General features: G+C 55.2%; 3 protein-coding genes across 3 annotated transcripts; all 3 read left to right on the top strand.

The window, feature by feature from the left end:
• Positions 1-192: 192 nt before the first annotated feature.
• On the top strand, positions 193-3,414 carry COCSUDRAFT_64906 (NAF1-domain-containing protein; the record flags this gene model as incomplete). Its single annotated transcript, XM_005650419.1, has 9 exons — positions 193-547; positions 683-898; positions 1,106-1,312; positions 1,426-1,568; positions 1,684-1,801; positions 1,927-2,153; positions 2,320-2,531; positions 2,697-2,822; positions 3,044-3,414. Exons 1-9 carry the CDS (start codon positions 440-442, stop codon positions 3,412-3,414), a joined length of 1,728 nt encoding a protein of 575 aa, XP_005650476.1. The 5' UTR covers positions 193-439.
• A 3,093-nt stretch (positions 3,415-6,507) lies between these two features.
• On the top strand, positions 6,508-7,623 carry COCSUDRAFT_32425 (hypothetical protein; the record flags this gene model as incomplete). Its single annotated transcript, XM_005650418.1, has 1 exon — positions 6,508-7,623. A coding segment is annotated over exon 1 (848 nt), but the record flags the coding sequence as incomplete, so codon positions are not given.
• A 2,918-nt stretch (positions 7,624-10,541) lies between these two features.
• COCSUDRAFT_64904 (kinase-like protein) lies at positions 10,542-13,091 on the top strand. The gene is made up of 5 exons (XM_005650417.1): positions 10,542-11,015; positions 11,113-11,228; positions 11,317-11,483; positions 11,713-11,982; positions 12,313-13,091. Exons 1-5 carry the CDS (start codon positions 10,712-10,714, stop codon positions 12,659-12,661), a joined length of 1,206 nt encoding a protein of 401 aa, XP_005650474.1. The 5' UTR covers positions 10,542-10,711; the 3' UTR covers positions 12,662-13,091.
• The last annotated feature ends 1,154 nt before the right edge of the window (positions 13,092-14,245 follow it).

The following is a 14,245-nucleotide window of genomic DNA, read 5'->3' as shown; positions in this document are numbered from 1 at the left end:
TTCCGTCCCACAGCCTTCAATTAGACGCAATGCTTGCCCCGCTCAGCCTAAATTTCATTGAGGTGCAAATTTTAGCCTCAAGTTCACGCGCCCGACACCCGCTTTGTCACCGGCTGAAATGAGTCACCCAGAGCTTCCTCCTCTGCTCCAAAGGCTGCTTGTTCGCACTCTGGTGAAGCAGAAGTACACAAGTGTTGCGACAGCTGTTTCAAAAATTTGCTTTGCTGTGTCCTAGTGCACTTCCCTGAAGTATTCGACACCGGCTTGTGTATGTTTTATCAGTGCTGAACAGGACTGGAAATTAGACGTCGCGCTTCTGAGGGCCTGGCTTTCGGCCACTGACGTCCACGTGTATTAAATGTCGAAAATGGTGAATTCATAGGTTATTTATAAACCGAAAGCCTCATCGAACAGCATCTCTCAAGTGAAGGAAGCAGCCATGGGAGGCAGGCATCAAGACACCGACATGTCGGTAGCGGCGGCCTATGCAGCGGGAGGAACATTTGAAGCCCCCATCAGGCCTTCCAGAGCGCCTCACCAGCCGAGGGTGAGAGCTCCTGCGCCTGCAATAATTAAATTAAGGCAATAGTCCAGCTGGTACTAGGCCCCCAGCACTCCGCTTGAACCTCCAGTGACTCCTGTTCTTACGCACTCACGCATGCATCATCACGGTGCATTACAGGCGCGCTCAGCACGGGTTCCCATGCACGAGGAGGATTATGAAGACCTGCCCTCAGTAGATGATCTGGCTGTAGCGGCTCGGGCCGCAGCAGGGGCACCAGATCCTGTCGGCCCAGTGCTCCGGCAGGCGCTGGGGGAGGAAGTAGAGGAGGAGGATGAGCTCCTGGAGCCACACGCAGAGGCACTTGTGACCAGCAATATCGACAGTCCTATGGAGGTATGTGACAGCCATGAACCCACATCGTGGCTCCCGGCAATGCAATTGTGGCTAGGATTAGGGCACACACACTACTGCCATGTTGTCGGTAAATTTTGTGCGTCTTCATTGCACTGAAAGTAGAGGAGGAAGGATCATTGCTATCACCGAACCTCCGGCATGCATGCACACCTCATGCATATCAGAATGGGATGTCGGAACATGCAGGAAGCAGAGACACATGGGGAGACCCTTGATCATGCTGACAGAGGGGATGAGGCAGACAATGAAGATGATGAGGCAGCATCCAGCTCCGATGAGTCCATGTCGGAGTCAAGCGAGGAGACCTCATCGGAATCAGACTCCAGCGATGACGAAGATAATGCAGTCATGGCACTGACCAGTGATGCTCCCAGCCTTCGAATCCAGCTCAAGGTGCCGTCAGTGAATCTTTTTCCTGCATGCATTTGATGTACGCGCTGTGCTTTTAGTTCAACTTCGGACTTTAAGTTCCTTACTCTGTTTTACTTTTGCGGCAAATTCAACAGGTTGGCGAGGATGAGACAGTGAAGCTGGTGGTCAAGCGGGACGCCTATAACCCTGAGGAGCTGCGAGCAGAGATTGACCGGATGGAGCGAGATGGCCCAGACCCAAATGCAGAGGAAGAGGAGGAAATTGAGGCTGCCAAGCGGTGAGGCCTCTCCTGCCACGATCTTGTATTGGGGCAGAGGCTTTCGCATGCCCCTTGCATTAGACTGCGTTATAACAGGAGCCTGGTACACTATATTTTGTCCGTGGCTTTGCAGGGAGGAGGCGGCTACCTTGCCTCAAGTGGAGCCCTTGGACGTGCAGATTAGCCCAGAGGACACGCTGCTTCCAGTGGGGCTTGTGTCCGCGATTATTGGGTCCATCATTGTGGTCCAGGTGTGCACCTGTCCTAAATGGGCATCAAGAATTTCACACTTTTCTATGAGCTCCTTTCCTGCCCAAGCTCACTGCAGATCATGGCTTGCCTGCATGTGATGGGACTTGCTTTGCTGCGCATGCAGGCACCAGAGAACGGGCGTGCAGTCACAGAGGGCAGCGTGCTGTGCTTGAGCAACAGGGAGCCCATAGGCAAAGTGGAGGAGGTTTTTGGACCGGTCATGCAGCCGCTGTACAGCCTGCGCTATGCATGCGGGCCCACGCCGCCCGCCGAGCTGGCCGTGGGCGCGGAGATGTGCTCCGTGGAGAGGCTGACGCAGTACGTGCTACCAGAGGAGCTCTATGTTAAGGGGTGAGCCCACTATCTGCCTGGGCAGTCCTCCCGATGCCATCTCCTTTGTGGCATATCTGTCAAGCTCATTTGCAGTAACTCATATATGAAGTGGTGTTCCTAAGGTGAGCAGCCCTCAAGTCTGTGATCCTGTAACTTTTCTCTTTAAGAGTACAATGCTGTGCAGGTACGATGCCGGTGAGGCGGAGGCCGTGAGCGAAGCGGACGCGGAAGAGTACGAGTTCTCGGACGATGAGAAGGAGGCGGCATGGCGGCGGGAGCAGAAGGCGCTGCAGCCGGCCAAGCGCAAGGCGCAGGACGCCCCTCGCGGCCGCAGCGGGGCACGCGGCGGCCGCCACAATGGGCGCCACAGCACCGGCAGCGCCGACCCCGGAACAGGTCTGCCTGAGCAAGCTCTGCAATGTCACTTTCCGTCCCCATGTTATACATGCCGGACAGTTGTCCAGGAGGGTGTCAAAGGTTGAGCCCAGGATGTTTGCTTGGATCTTGATTTGTTTTCAAGATTGAGCTTGGAATGACGATCGGAGTGTTTGAATTGCGCAGGAGGCCGGCGGTCCGGGCGGGGCAGAGGCAGGGGCGGCGGCTACTCTGAGGGAGGTCATAGGCAAGCCCCCCAGCAGAACCACCAGGCTGCTCAGCCAATGCAAGGCTATGCAGGGCCGGGGCCCGGTGCGTTCGCTGTCCCTTTGTTCCCTCCCCTTGGATGCCAACTCTCTCGCCCACCTCTTGTTCACAGGAGCCTGTTGTGAAAGTGGAGCACCCGCTGCACAAACAAATGATAGCCTGCCTAGAAAAGGCGCAGTAAAGTGGAAGGGCAGTACACCTATCACCAGTGCCTGTGGAACCTCTGAGACATGCAAACGGTTATAATGCGCTGATGCTTGCTGCAGGGAGCTTCATGCCAGGCTATGCTCCGTACGGGCCACCCGGCTATGGACCGCCGCAGAGTGCGGGCCCAGCCTACGCCCCACACCAGCAGAGTTATGCCCCAGCGCAGCCAGGCGCCTATGGCAATTTTGAGTACGCCGCGCAGTATGGCAGCTTTCCAGACCAGTATGGTCAGCAAGCATACGGCGGCAACAATCAGTACCAGGCACAGCTGTCATACATGCCTCAGCAAGCACAGTATGGGCCGCCGCGGCCGCTAGGCATGCAGGGTGCAGCGTCAGCGACAGATGCATACATAGGAGGCGGGCAGAGCTCTGGGAGGGGCAGAAGGGAGCACCTGCAGCGGGTTGGACAAGGCAAGCGTTCCCAGTAGGTGCCCACCATGCGCGGAAGTGTTTAATAAATGTCCCAGGGCAGGCATTCCATGCAGGGACATAATCACAACGCTGCCTGTTGTGGAATTTCGATACATTCTGTACTTCTGTGATGTCAAGTGACATACAGCCGTAATGGTAGAAACCACTTGCAAGGGAGCAGACATGACTTTATTCTGATTGATACTTTGATTAACTGTATCTACATAACTAGCACCATTTGGGAGAGCTCTTGAGAGTAATAGGAGCAAAGCTCAGGTCTAGGTAAAGAATACATCACGAGCGCACTCCCCTCTAATAATGCCAAGTGTTGGGAAAGTATTGTGGGCGCAGTGTACCCTTGTGGTCAAATTTACCAATTGGTGTGACAAATCAACCAGTCACCAGTGTGATGGTCACATGGCAACTTGCAAAATAGGGCACCATCATGTATGCATCTTTCATGAAATGATCATGCTATGATGCATCATATGAGTCCAAGTATTTTTTATGCATTGTTGTGATTGGGTGTGGGATATATGCCTTGCGAGGAGATTACGGCAAGCCTTCTATTGTCATGCATAGTCGTACACGTAGCGCTGTCCAAGCATCTTTACTGCCAATTTGCTCTATAGACACAATGATAGTACATGCTGCATAAGCACATGCACGGCGCTCTCAAGCTTGCACACAGAAGCTCTAGCTTCACTACATTGCAATCTATTTCCTTCTTTCTCCTCACTTGTGTCTGGGGAACATTTATGTGCTTTGGCAGTCAGAAGAGATATATTCTGCTCTAACGATGTTGTCAAGACGCAGCAGCTCGCTGGGAAATGACAATGGCAAACCCCTGCAGGATGCTGCGGGGCAGAGCAGCACTCCTGCACGGGAAGGCTGCAGCGCTGGATGGGTAGGTAGGCAGCAGCAGATTGCAGGTTGTCTCCTGGTACACGCTGCTCAGAGCGTCGGCTGAGCGCTCGGCCTCACATGTGTCCAAACACGTTCTTGCTACTGCGGTCTCTGTCCCATTTGCCGCCATTGTCATGTTCGCCGCCTGGTCTACAAAGTAGCTGGAGATCTGCACATCCCAGCAAAACCCTCTTTGACTCCCTCGTGGCAAGAGCCTTTCCAAATGCGCCCTTGCAGCTAGCAGCAGAGTTCGGAATGCAAGCAGATGCCAGACTTGCACGCGGTTGAAAAACAATGCAAGCCACACGTGCCTGGTAGGCCGTCAGATTACTCTTGTCAGCAGTCGCCAGGGTGGCGTTAGCCATTGCGGTTGGCGTCAGCAGCCACTGCTGCGTGCGGCTCGTCGCATCACAGTCCTGCGCATTAATCACCAGCCCTCAACAACGCTGCAAACCTCCAGGCAGAATATTAAATCTGTGCTCACTAAAATTTGAAACAATCATTTCTAGAGGCAGCAAGCCATCATTCATCAGCAAGTACACTCAGGAAACAGCACGTCAACTGTCTCAAAGTTATCGAAGCATGGCAAACATTCCAGTTGGAGGCAGGAGGTCACCTCAAGGAAGATGTTGCCCGGGTGGCCGCACTGGCTGTACACGGAGGCGTCCGTGCACACGTCCAGGCATTTGCCCAGGCCGGTATTGTAGATCTGCTGCCCGCCGCGTGTGATAGTGGCGTTGGGGCCCGCGCGGACAAGCAGCCACTGCTGGCTGACCGGCACATAGCTGCCGCTGCCCACTGGCAGCTCCACCTGCAGTGCCAGCCAGCCTAGTCATTCTAAATGCCCAAAACGAGCTTCCCTTCGCACCTTTGCTGAGTAGTGGAGGCAAGACTTTCCCTGAGGATTTCTCACACGGTGTGAACAATCAACAACAGCAGCTAAATTTGTGGTGCCAGCCAGCACTTGTCACTGAAGATGCCCAGTTGAATGTCCCTATTGCAGCAGTGCATGATCCGACATCATGCTTGTGACTGCCACACAGGGCACGTGAGGGTGATGAAGCAGGCCGTAGACCTTCCAAGCGGTCCAAACTCATAAGCCAAAATATCCTCTACGCATCAGCGAACTCGGACTCTGATTGCAGGGACAGGAAGATTCATTCAGTCACCTTGGTCTCATTCTTGAAGGGGCACTGCCATTTGACGGTGGCCACGTCGGAGAAGACTGGCATGAGGGAGCAGGTGGTCTCGTTGAGACCCTTGGCCCTGCAGGAGTTGACGGAGCTCCAGCCCACCACGCATGTGTCTAAATCCTCATCCAGGGCCACCAACGACACCGGCTGACCTGCACCATGCATTCCCACCCCTTCTACATCTGGCTTCCATCAGGCGCGCGAGACGCGTACTACTGATTCCCTGCAATCCTGTAAGTAATCCTTTTGCAGGTGGTGGTCCCAGGGCCAATGCTGCATTAAGACTGTGACTGGGTCAAGCAGATGCAGTGGGTCCAGCCAAGAAGGCTCTCACCGAAGCCTGGTGTGGTGGGGGGTCTGGGCTTGGCCAGACTGGCGTTCTGCTTGGCGGTCAGGGGCCGCGATGCCAGGTACATGGCAAAGAGCGTGTCGTTGGTGTCGGTGATCTGCAGTGGCAGCTGCCACAGAGACGTCAGGCCGCCGTACAGGGCCTCGATGCCTGCCAATGCCTGGAACGGTGGCGCCGCATCCTTGGATAGCATGCCCATTCCTGCAGGAGCACGACATTATTGACACCCATTCCGACTTCCCAGAAGGCCATTGTCTTTGCAGGCTAAATTAATTATTTGGAGATGCAACCACGTGCATGTGTTGCAGCAAAAAGGTGACTGCGCACCTGGTGCAGGCGCAGGTGCAGGAAGGGGCAGGCCAGTCGCGTAGACAAGCTGCTCAGTAGAGGGTTGCCGCATAGAAACCGGCGCCGGGGCGGGCGCTCCCTTGGCGGCTGTAGAGGAAGCATTCGCCCTGGCAGAGGGCGCAGGTGCGCCTGCCACCGCAAGGGGAGCACCTTTTGGCGCCATATCAGGCGCTGTGGCAGGTGCCCTGGAAGGGGCAGCAAGTGGGCTTGTCGCCACTCTCGGCTTGTACGCTGCTCCTGTCGAGGGCGGCTTTGCTGCCTGGGGCGGCAGCGGCTGCGGCCTGGGCGCACCCACACTGGCACGTGCGGCCGCCTTTACCGCTGACACTGCGGCGGCCGGCCCCGGTGCCGGTGCGTTGGCAGGCCCCTTTGCTGGCGCCGATGCAGGCTTTGCTGTTGCTGCTTTTGATGCTGCTGCAGGCTTCTTTGTGCTGGCAGCCGGTGCCGGTGCATTCGCCACGCTGTAAGCCGCCACAGCTTTTGCAGGTGCAGCAGCAGGAGCGCCGGAGCCTGCCGTTGCGGCAGCAGGAGCGCTCCGCTGTGGGGCTGCGTGCCGAGGTGCAGGAGCACCGGCAGCTGCGGCTGCCGCGGCAGCTTTTGTTGCGGGTGCCGTTGCAGGCGCTGCAGCTTTGGTCGCTGGCTTTGGCGCAGGCTGTGGTGCAGCGACGGCTGCAACCGCCACCGACCCCTGTGCAGGAGCGGGAGCTGGGGGCAGCGACACAGAGCCGCGCAGGGGTGTGCTTGCGGCTGTGCGTGCAGCGGTGGAGGGTGCAGGGGCTGGAGTGCCACGAACGCGCGGCTCAGCCGCAGCCGGTACCGCTGCCGGCGGCTGCGTCTTCGGCGCTGTCGGCTGTGGGCGGGCTGTTGTGGGAGCCTGTGACGGTGCAGGTGCGCCTCCTGCTGCCGCCACTAGTGTTGCGGCTGCCTTGGGAGCCTTTGCAGGGGCCGTGGGCACCGGTGCTGCTGCTTTTGACGAGGCAAGTGGCCGCACAGACGATGCTGGGGCCACAGCTGGGGCTCGCACAGCACCCGGCTGAGGGGCAGCTGCGGTGGACGCCGGCGGCAGAGCTGTGTAGGCAAGCGCGGCAGGCTGCAGGGCCGGCGGCGCAGTCGAGGGCTTTGCCGCTGCCGGCTTTGCCGCTGCCGGCTTCGCCGCTGCCGGAGTTGCTGCCACGGGAGGCAATGCTGGTAGCGCCACAGCTGGCAGAGCAGAAGAGGAAGCTGCCTGAGTAGCTACCGCCGGGGCCGGGGCTGGGGCTGGGGCCGGGGCCGGCACGGGCGCGAGGGCAGCTGCTGTTGCCGCGGCGGCTGCCGCCGGCTTCCCGGGCGTGATGGGAACCGTGCCGCCTAGGACGGGAATGGGCCCGGCCGGCATGGAGGCTGCTGCGGTCGCTGGTGCGGTGACGGGCGGCTGCAGCGCTGCAATGGCGGCTGTGAGCGCCGCGGCGGTGGCTCCTGGCGAGGCTGCCGGCCCCGCGGCCACCACCGCAGCCGTGGCCGGGGGCGGAAGTGTCCCTGCTGTAAAGGCAAAGTCATGTCAGTAGCACGTGAGGCGGCTTACTTGGTTGCCATATATAAATTCACTCCGCACGGATTTGGTAACTTGGCTGCACACCTGTGAACGGATCTCCAGGGTAAGCTCCAAGCTCCTGGGTGCTCCTCCCTGTGGTAGTACCATTCTGAGGCTCAGGACTCTTCTAATCAACTCAGAATAGGGAGCACATGTCAACAGGCACTGACCCCTGACTTGCACCTCTCATGAGCTTTCTCAGGACATGAAGTTGGATGCTCACGGTTGCTGGCAGGTGTCCCCGGTGCTGATGGAGCCAGGGAGATGTAGGAGCTCTTGCTCGTGCTATTGTAGGTGAAAGTCGAGTAGAAGGCTCGCAGAAAGTTTGTGCCGAGAACAATGGTGTCATCCAACGCCCCACTCTGGAAGGCCAGTGCACATGCACCACTGGGACCAATCTGTGCAGACAAAGTCCACTTCAGGCCAGTCACTTCTACAAGCCTTGTCACATCTCCATTCACAATGCAGCCAGCAGGGGCTGTGTAGAGCTCCAGGTGCATACCTGTACAATGTACTGCTGTGGTGTCAAAGAGAAGTTGCCCGTCCCCAGGCTGAAGGTGATGTTTGGCAGTGAGGAGATGTTGCTGCATCCCCCAACAATCTCCAACGCTCCTGACTCCTTCCCCAGAAATACGCCCGGCACAGACTGCATGGAAAACGTCATGTGTTTACATTAAATAGCCATCATTGCCTCATGCAAGGGTTTCTGACAAATATGGCAACTGCACAGCGTGCATGCAGGCAATTGAACTGCAAATATCAGCTCGCAAATGAGGGATCACCGCTCCTAGGTACAGAAAGTCTTTGGATGTGAGCAGGCTCAGGGCGCTGCCGCTGTGCAGGATTGCCCCGCGTGCAGTCACTGGCACTGCCGTGGCCCCAACTCTCACTCCCATCAGCGGCACCATCCAGTACCTGCCAAAATGAAAGAAATGAGTTCTCGAGACTGCAATGCATGGTTGTAAAACTTGTTGTTGTCCGAACAAAAGGAGAGCGTGTTGCCATCAAATATGCAAAGCGTTGCAGGGCAGGGCCGCATGTTCAGAATATTTCATAGACCTAGAAATGGGACAGGGCGCACTTTGTACTGATGACAGGAAGAGGGTACAGGGACCCAGTGTACAGCGCAGAATCGCTGCCGCCAAACTCGATTGATCCAGCCGGCTCGCCGGCAGGGTCGCCATTCAGCCACAAAGAGAACGTTGGCTCATCTAGCAATCCCTGCAGAGCATCCACAAGAAGGATCACAAGTTGCCCTTCACCTCACGCAGTGGCAAAGTTGTCAACCAATGACCTGCGCGCTCACCTTCTCCGACAGCATCTTGTAGAATGCTGGTCGCCCCAGTCTGGCCAGTCCGGGGCGTGCCAAGCCCTGCAAGAACACAAATTTTTGATCAGCAGCATTGAGGGCAAATGAACCCAGGCAAACAACCCAAAGCACACATATGCTGTGAGGCACGGAAGGAGGGGGAAGATCACTCACAAAAATACCGTCACAGGAGGCGCCGGTAAGATTGACAGAGGCTTTAGTCACCAAGCCGAGGCTTGCATTGTTCACCAGTAAGTCCCCCACTTTCAGGGAGTCTAAGCCGAGCATTCCCACCACACCTCCTGTCATGTATTTCTCTGAGAAATTCCGCGCGACAACCTGTGACAGACCAAAGACAGACTCAGCTAACTTGCAAAACATTTGGCGTTGCAAAGATCGGGCAGAAGCATGTGATAGGGGGAGCGCATGCCTGGAAAGAGTTGGATGCGTTTGTAGAGAACTTGCTCTGCATCTGGGCTGTCGTGTCCATTCCTGAGAAGGTGTCAGCTGGGATCCACAGGACCGAGCTCCCAGTGTCAAAGCACACAGTTGTGTTCTGGCCGGGTGTGCCAATTTGCACAACTCCATAGTACTGCATTGCAAGACCAGTCAGTACAAGCTGAAAGCAGTTCTTTCCCAGAGCAGGGCATGATGCATAGCTGCTATGGGAGTCTGTACCATGGCGTTGTTGAGCCGTCGAAGTGGGTTCGCATCGAGCTGGGCACTGTTTCTGTACAGATCTATGCGATTGTTCAGTGCTGCTGCTCGCTGAGCACTGATGATTATCAGCAAAAGCAGCAAGCTCTTTGCATGCCATGATGTGTCCCGTAGATGCTGCATCATCTGTAGCGCACCAAGATTTTGATCCTGGAGTTGCATGTGCCTGGCTGGAATATGTTACCTTACAAATTTTCGCACAATAAATTGAGCGACGCTTAACATACCCGATGCTGAAGTGGAGATGTTTGTCTATCTATCTACAGTATTCAGCTGCATTTCAAAGTCGATGGCTCCTTTTACTATAAAACCAACAGTTGACGGAACACGCCAAGTTTCACCAGCGCAATTGCCGGAGCAGTGTATCCTTTGGTTCTGAGAAACACTGCAAAGTATTTTCAAGCTACTGCAATCATCATCCCAGTCATAAAGACTTTGTTCAGGTGCTCCGATAGCCCTACTGATGCACAGGACCCACCGAAACGATCAAAGGTTCAAGCACCCTTTCGCACCCTTGTGTACCTACCTGTACAAGGAATTCCGAGCCACAATTCATTGCAAGATATCGCATCCGTTGAAAGGCATTCACTGGGGTGACGACGATGAATCAGGCCGGACCCAAGAAGTTTCCGGCCAGTACAGCGGCGTTTCGCTGCGGCAGCTTCCTCTGTCCGAGCAGCTTCATGTCCTCCCTGAAGCCACAGAGCCAGCTGGCGGAACTGCTAACGAAGAAGTCGACAGAAAGGGAGGAGGCTGGGGGAGACCTGCCAAATCTCTTTCTCTGATGATCATATCACGGTAGATCCTCTTCTCATCTGCAAGCAAATTATTACAGCAATTCATCACGGCAGAACTTGCACAGGTTCGTCGTTCCGAGGTTCGGAAGTTGCGGCTTGTTGGTGGATTGTGATCGTCGAATATAATGGCTGGTTGCTTCGGTTGTTTTCATTTTGATCGTCATCCAAAAGCCAGTGCAGCAGCTCCGATGCTGCACCAGTCGTCCTGTCAGGTTGCGGACATCAGCCACCTGCTTGGGACAGATGGCAATGGAACGAAGGCTAAGGAAGTCAGCAAGCTCAGGTCATTGGTTCAAACACCACAGCATGGCCAGTATGCGTACGAGGAAGTTGGGCACCTTGGGGATGCTCAGCAGAGGACCCTCAAGCTGATGAGGCATAGACGGTCAAAGGAGCTAGTGGCTGTGAAATATGTAAGGCAGTCTGCAGGTAACTTATAAGAATCTCCTCACTGAAACGAAGCCAGTATGGACATTGTTTCTTTTTGAATCTCAGATGGGACCTTTCATCTTACGCATGTGCGCAGACACGCTGCTTGACAAGAACGTGGAGCGGGAGATCCTGAATCATAGGCAGCTAGTCCACCCGAACATCCTGGCCTTCCGGGAGGTCTTCACAACAGATACAGAGCTGGCAATTGTGGTACGTACTGCCTTCACCTTCTTTGAATTGCCTGCAGCTTGCTCTGCGTTTGAAGTCATTCAAATAATTGAGAGAGTCTGTGACCCAGGCGGAGTATGCATCAGCTGGACAGCTGGCGGATAAGTGCACTAGCCCCATGCCAGAGAGGGAGGCGCTGACCCTGTTCAGCCAGCTCCTAGACGGGCTGGCCTACTGCCACAGCAAGGGTGTCTACCATCGCGACCTGCGCACCGAGCTCATCTTCCTCTCTGGCAGGTGTGGAAGCCCTTCTTAAAAGTAATATCCAAGAAGTCTGCCATGACTTGAGCGCGTGAGATCTCTAAAGCGCCTGCATTCTGACTGCGCTGCTCTCATCAGACACACTTTATTGAAGCCACAGCACGGACGCAGTTCAGCAAATTGCTTCCACTTCTGCGCAAAGCGGCAGTCATATTGCCATGGCGCTTTGGATAAATGTACACCGAGCGCTCTGCGCATGCTGCAGCGTGTTTGCGCCGACGCTGAAGATCGGCGGCTTCGGCTTCTCCAAGAGCGCGGCGATGGACTCTATGGCAAAGACGGCGGTGGGCTCGCGCGGCTACATGGCGCCTGAAGTTCTGCTGGCCACCGGTGCCTACGACGCGGCAGCTGTTGATGTGTGGGCGTGCGGCGTGGTGCTTTACCAGATGCTGACCGGGCGCATGCCCTTCTGTCACGACGCCAACGCGAGCGGCGTCCTGGACCGCGCCATGATGCAGCGCATTGTGCGCGGCCAGTGCGTCCCTTTCATCCCCAAGAAAAACTCATATTCTACTCCTTTGAGTGAGAAAAAAGGACCAGCAGGCTCCCTTGAGCGCCGCTGTCTCATCCCAAGGTCATGAGCCTTCTTTTGGGACACATGACCTCATTGCGCATGCAACTTGGAACTCCGTCCGCTTTAGAACAGGGCTATTGTCAGTTGCAGTGCAACACGAGGAGACTGTTCCCGGCAGCTGTAGTTGCAACGGGAAATCAAGTTGAAAGGCACACCTCACCAAGTTTATGCAATATGCTCTGTGTTTCTCAAAACCGCCCCCACTTGCGCTGACGGAGCATCCCACTGCAGGTACTACCTGCCAGGCGATATTGCGCTGTCGCTGGAGGTGCAGGACCTGCTGGCGCGCATCTTCCGGCCGGACCCCAAGCACCGCATCGGCCTGGCCTCCATGCGCCGCCACCCCTGGCTGCACGACGGCGCGCCCTCCGTCCTCAGCCCCGCGCAGGAGCCGGCCGCGGCCGACGTCGCGCCGCTGCAGAGCGAGGAGGGCATCCGGGATGTCATCCACCGCGCCAGGCAGCGCCGGCTGCAGCAGCAGCGCAGGCTGAGTTCTACCGGCGTGGGGGCGCTTGGGAGCAATCGGCAGCCGGCGCTGGACAGGACCAGCCATTCCTTTGCTGTAACCGCCAACGCCTAGAGACAGCCGGTGGCGCGGTCTTTAGAGCTGGGATTATCATGTACAGTTGCCAAGTATGCATAAGCACTGAACTCAATGAGTGAAAGGGTTTTGTATTGTGGCACCAATGAATAGCTGGAATGTATGGCTGTGAAACAATGCATCATGGTGCTCACTGAAATACAAAATTGCAGAACTATAAATCTTATGTGCTGAATGGGTAGTTGCCTCTGGAGGGGCCTGAATAGATAAGCTCTCTGAATGCATCAGATCTGGACCAGGATCAGGTCTAGAACAGCATTCTGTGCTGTAGGTAGTGTTTGGATTTTTGCACCATCCTCAAAGAACCCCTACCGAGATGGAATGTGTAGGATAGCATTTAACAAGCTGCTTGCTGGCTTTGAGCATTGACATGTCCAACACTGGAGTGCTTGTAGCATTTTAGCGACGCTGAGTGCATGCACGTGCTGATCATCAATCAAATTGCCTCACGGTGCACGATGAACACAAGTGCATGATCATGAGGATTATAAATGACGTACCCAAATCGCCTTGCATATGCAAGGAGGCAAGTGGTGATCTCTGTGGTGAATTGTTATTATTATGATTACTATTACACGCTTTTCCTGCCGAAGGTGAGGTGCGTCTGCAGACAAGCTGCATGTAAAGGCCGCCAAATTCCGACCCCTTGTTGGACTCGCCAGATCCAAGCAAGACCCAATCAAGCATGGGCACGGTGCTCAGTATTTGTACTGCCCCACGCCAGCCGGGGCCAGGTGCTGAATACCTGGTAACATATGGTGTAGGAGACAGACATGTGCACATGGATGCGTTTGACTTGCACGCAGCATGAACCCTTCATGTGATGACAAGGCGGCTTGTGCAACGTTGTTAGTGATGTGGCCACATTAAAAATGACAGAGGTACTCAGGCTATTGAAAAAGCTTGCTGGATATCCTTGATCGATCTCATAATAATAATAACTATTTCACGCCAACACCTCCTATAAATCCTGCAGACACCCTGACCACGCCGTCTGATAGTGACACAACCTAATACATCCTAGTACAAAATTGCCTACCCAACAGAGCAAGCCAGCTTTATAAATTATGGGAAGATGGACTTCGACCCATAGCAAGCCATAAGATCCCAGGAATAAAAGTGGTACAAAATTCTGTCACCTGACAGGTTTCAAAATTTCCCCTACTTTCTTTGAGATGTTTGAGGCAACCTAAAGCGACTGAGCACGAGAACACACTAATACAAGAGTATACACTGCATACATTGTGTGGACACCTAACACCTGCTTCCTACACCGGCTTCCTAACCTAAACCGTTACAAAATCGAAACACCAAAATTGTTTGCTCCTATACCCGCTGCATGGGCTGATGAACAACCATCAACAGACGATCACTCATTTGCTGTGTGAGCACTACTTGCCAACAAAGAGCGCCATTCTTATCATCCAACACAAAAACGAGCTGCCTTCAATGCATGCATGCCTGGAAGGTACGCAGGAGGACTGCTCAGCAACAATGTCATTGCACAGATCAACAGATCTGCAGGCACCAATACCCAGTGTAGGTAGTAATCACTGAGCAAAC

Source organism: Coccomyxa subellipsoidea (assembly GCF_000258705.1).
Source record: "Coccomyxa subellipsoidea C-169, whole genome shotgun sequence".
NCBI lineage: Eukaryota > Viridiplantae > Chlorophyta > Trebouxiophyceae > Coccomyxaceae > Coccomyxa > Coccomyxa subellipsoidea.
The sequence above is the reverse complement of the archived record's forward strand: the minus strand, read 5'-3'. Positions and strand labels throughout refer to the sequence as shown.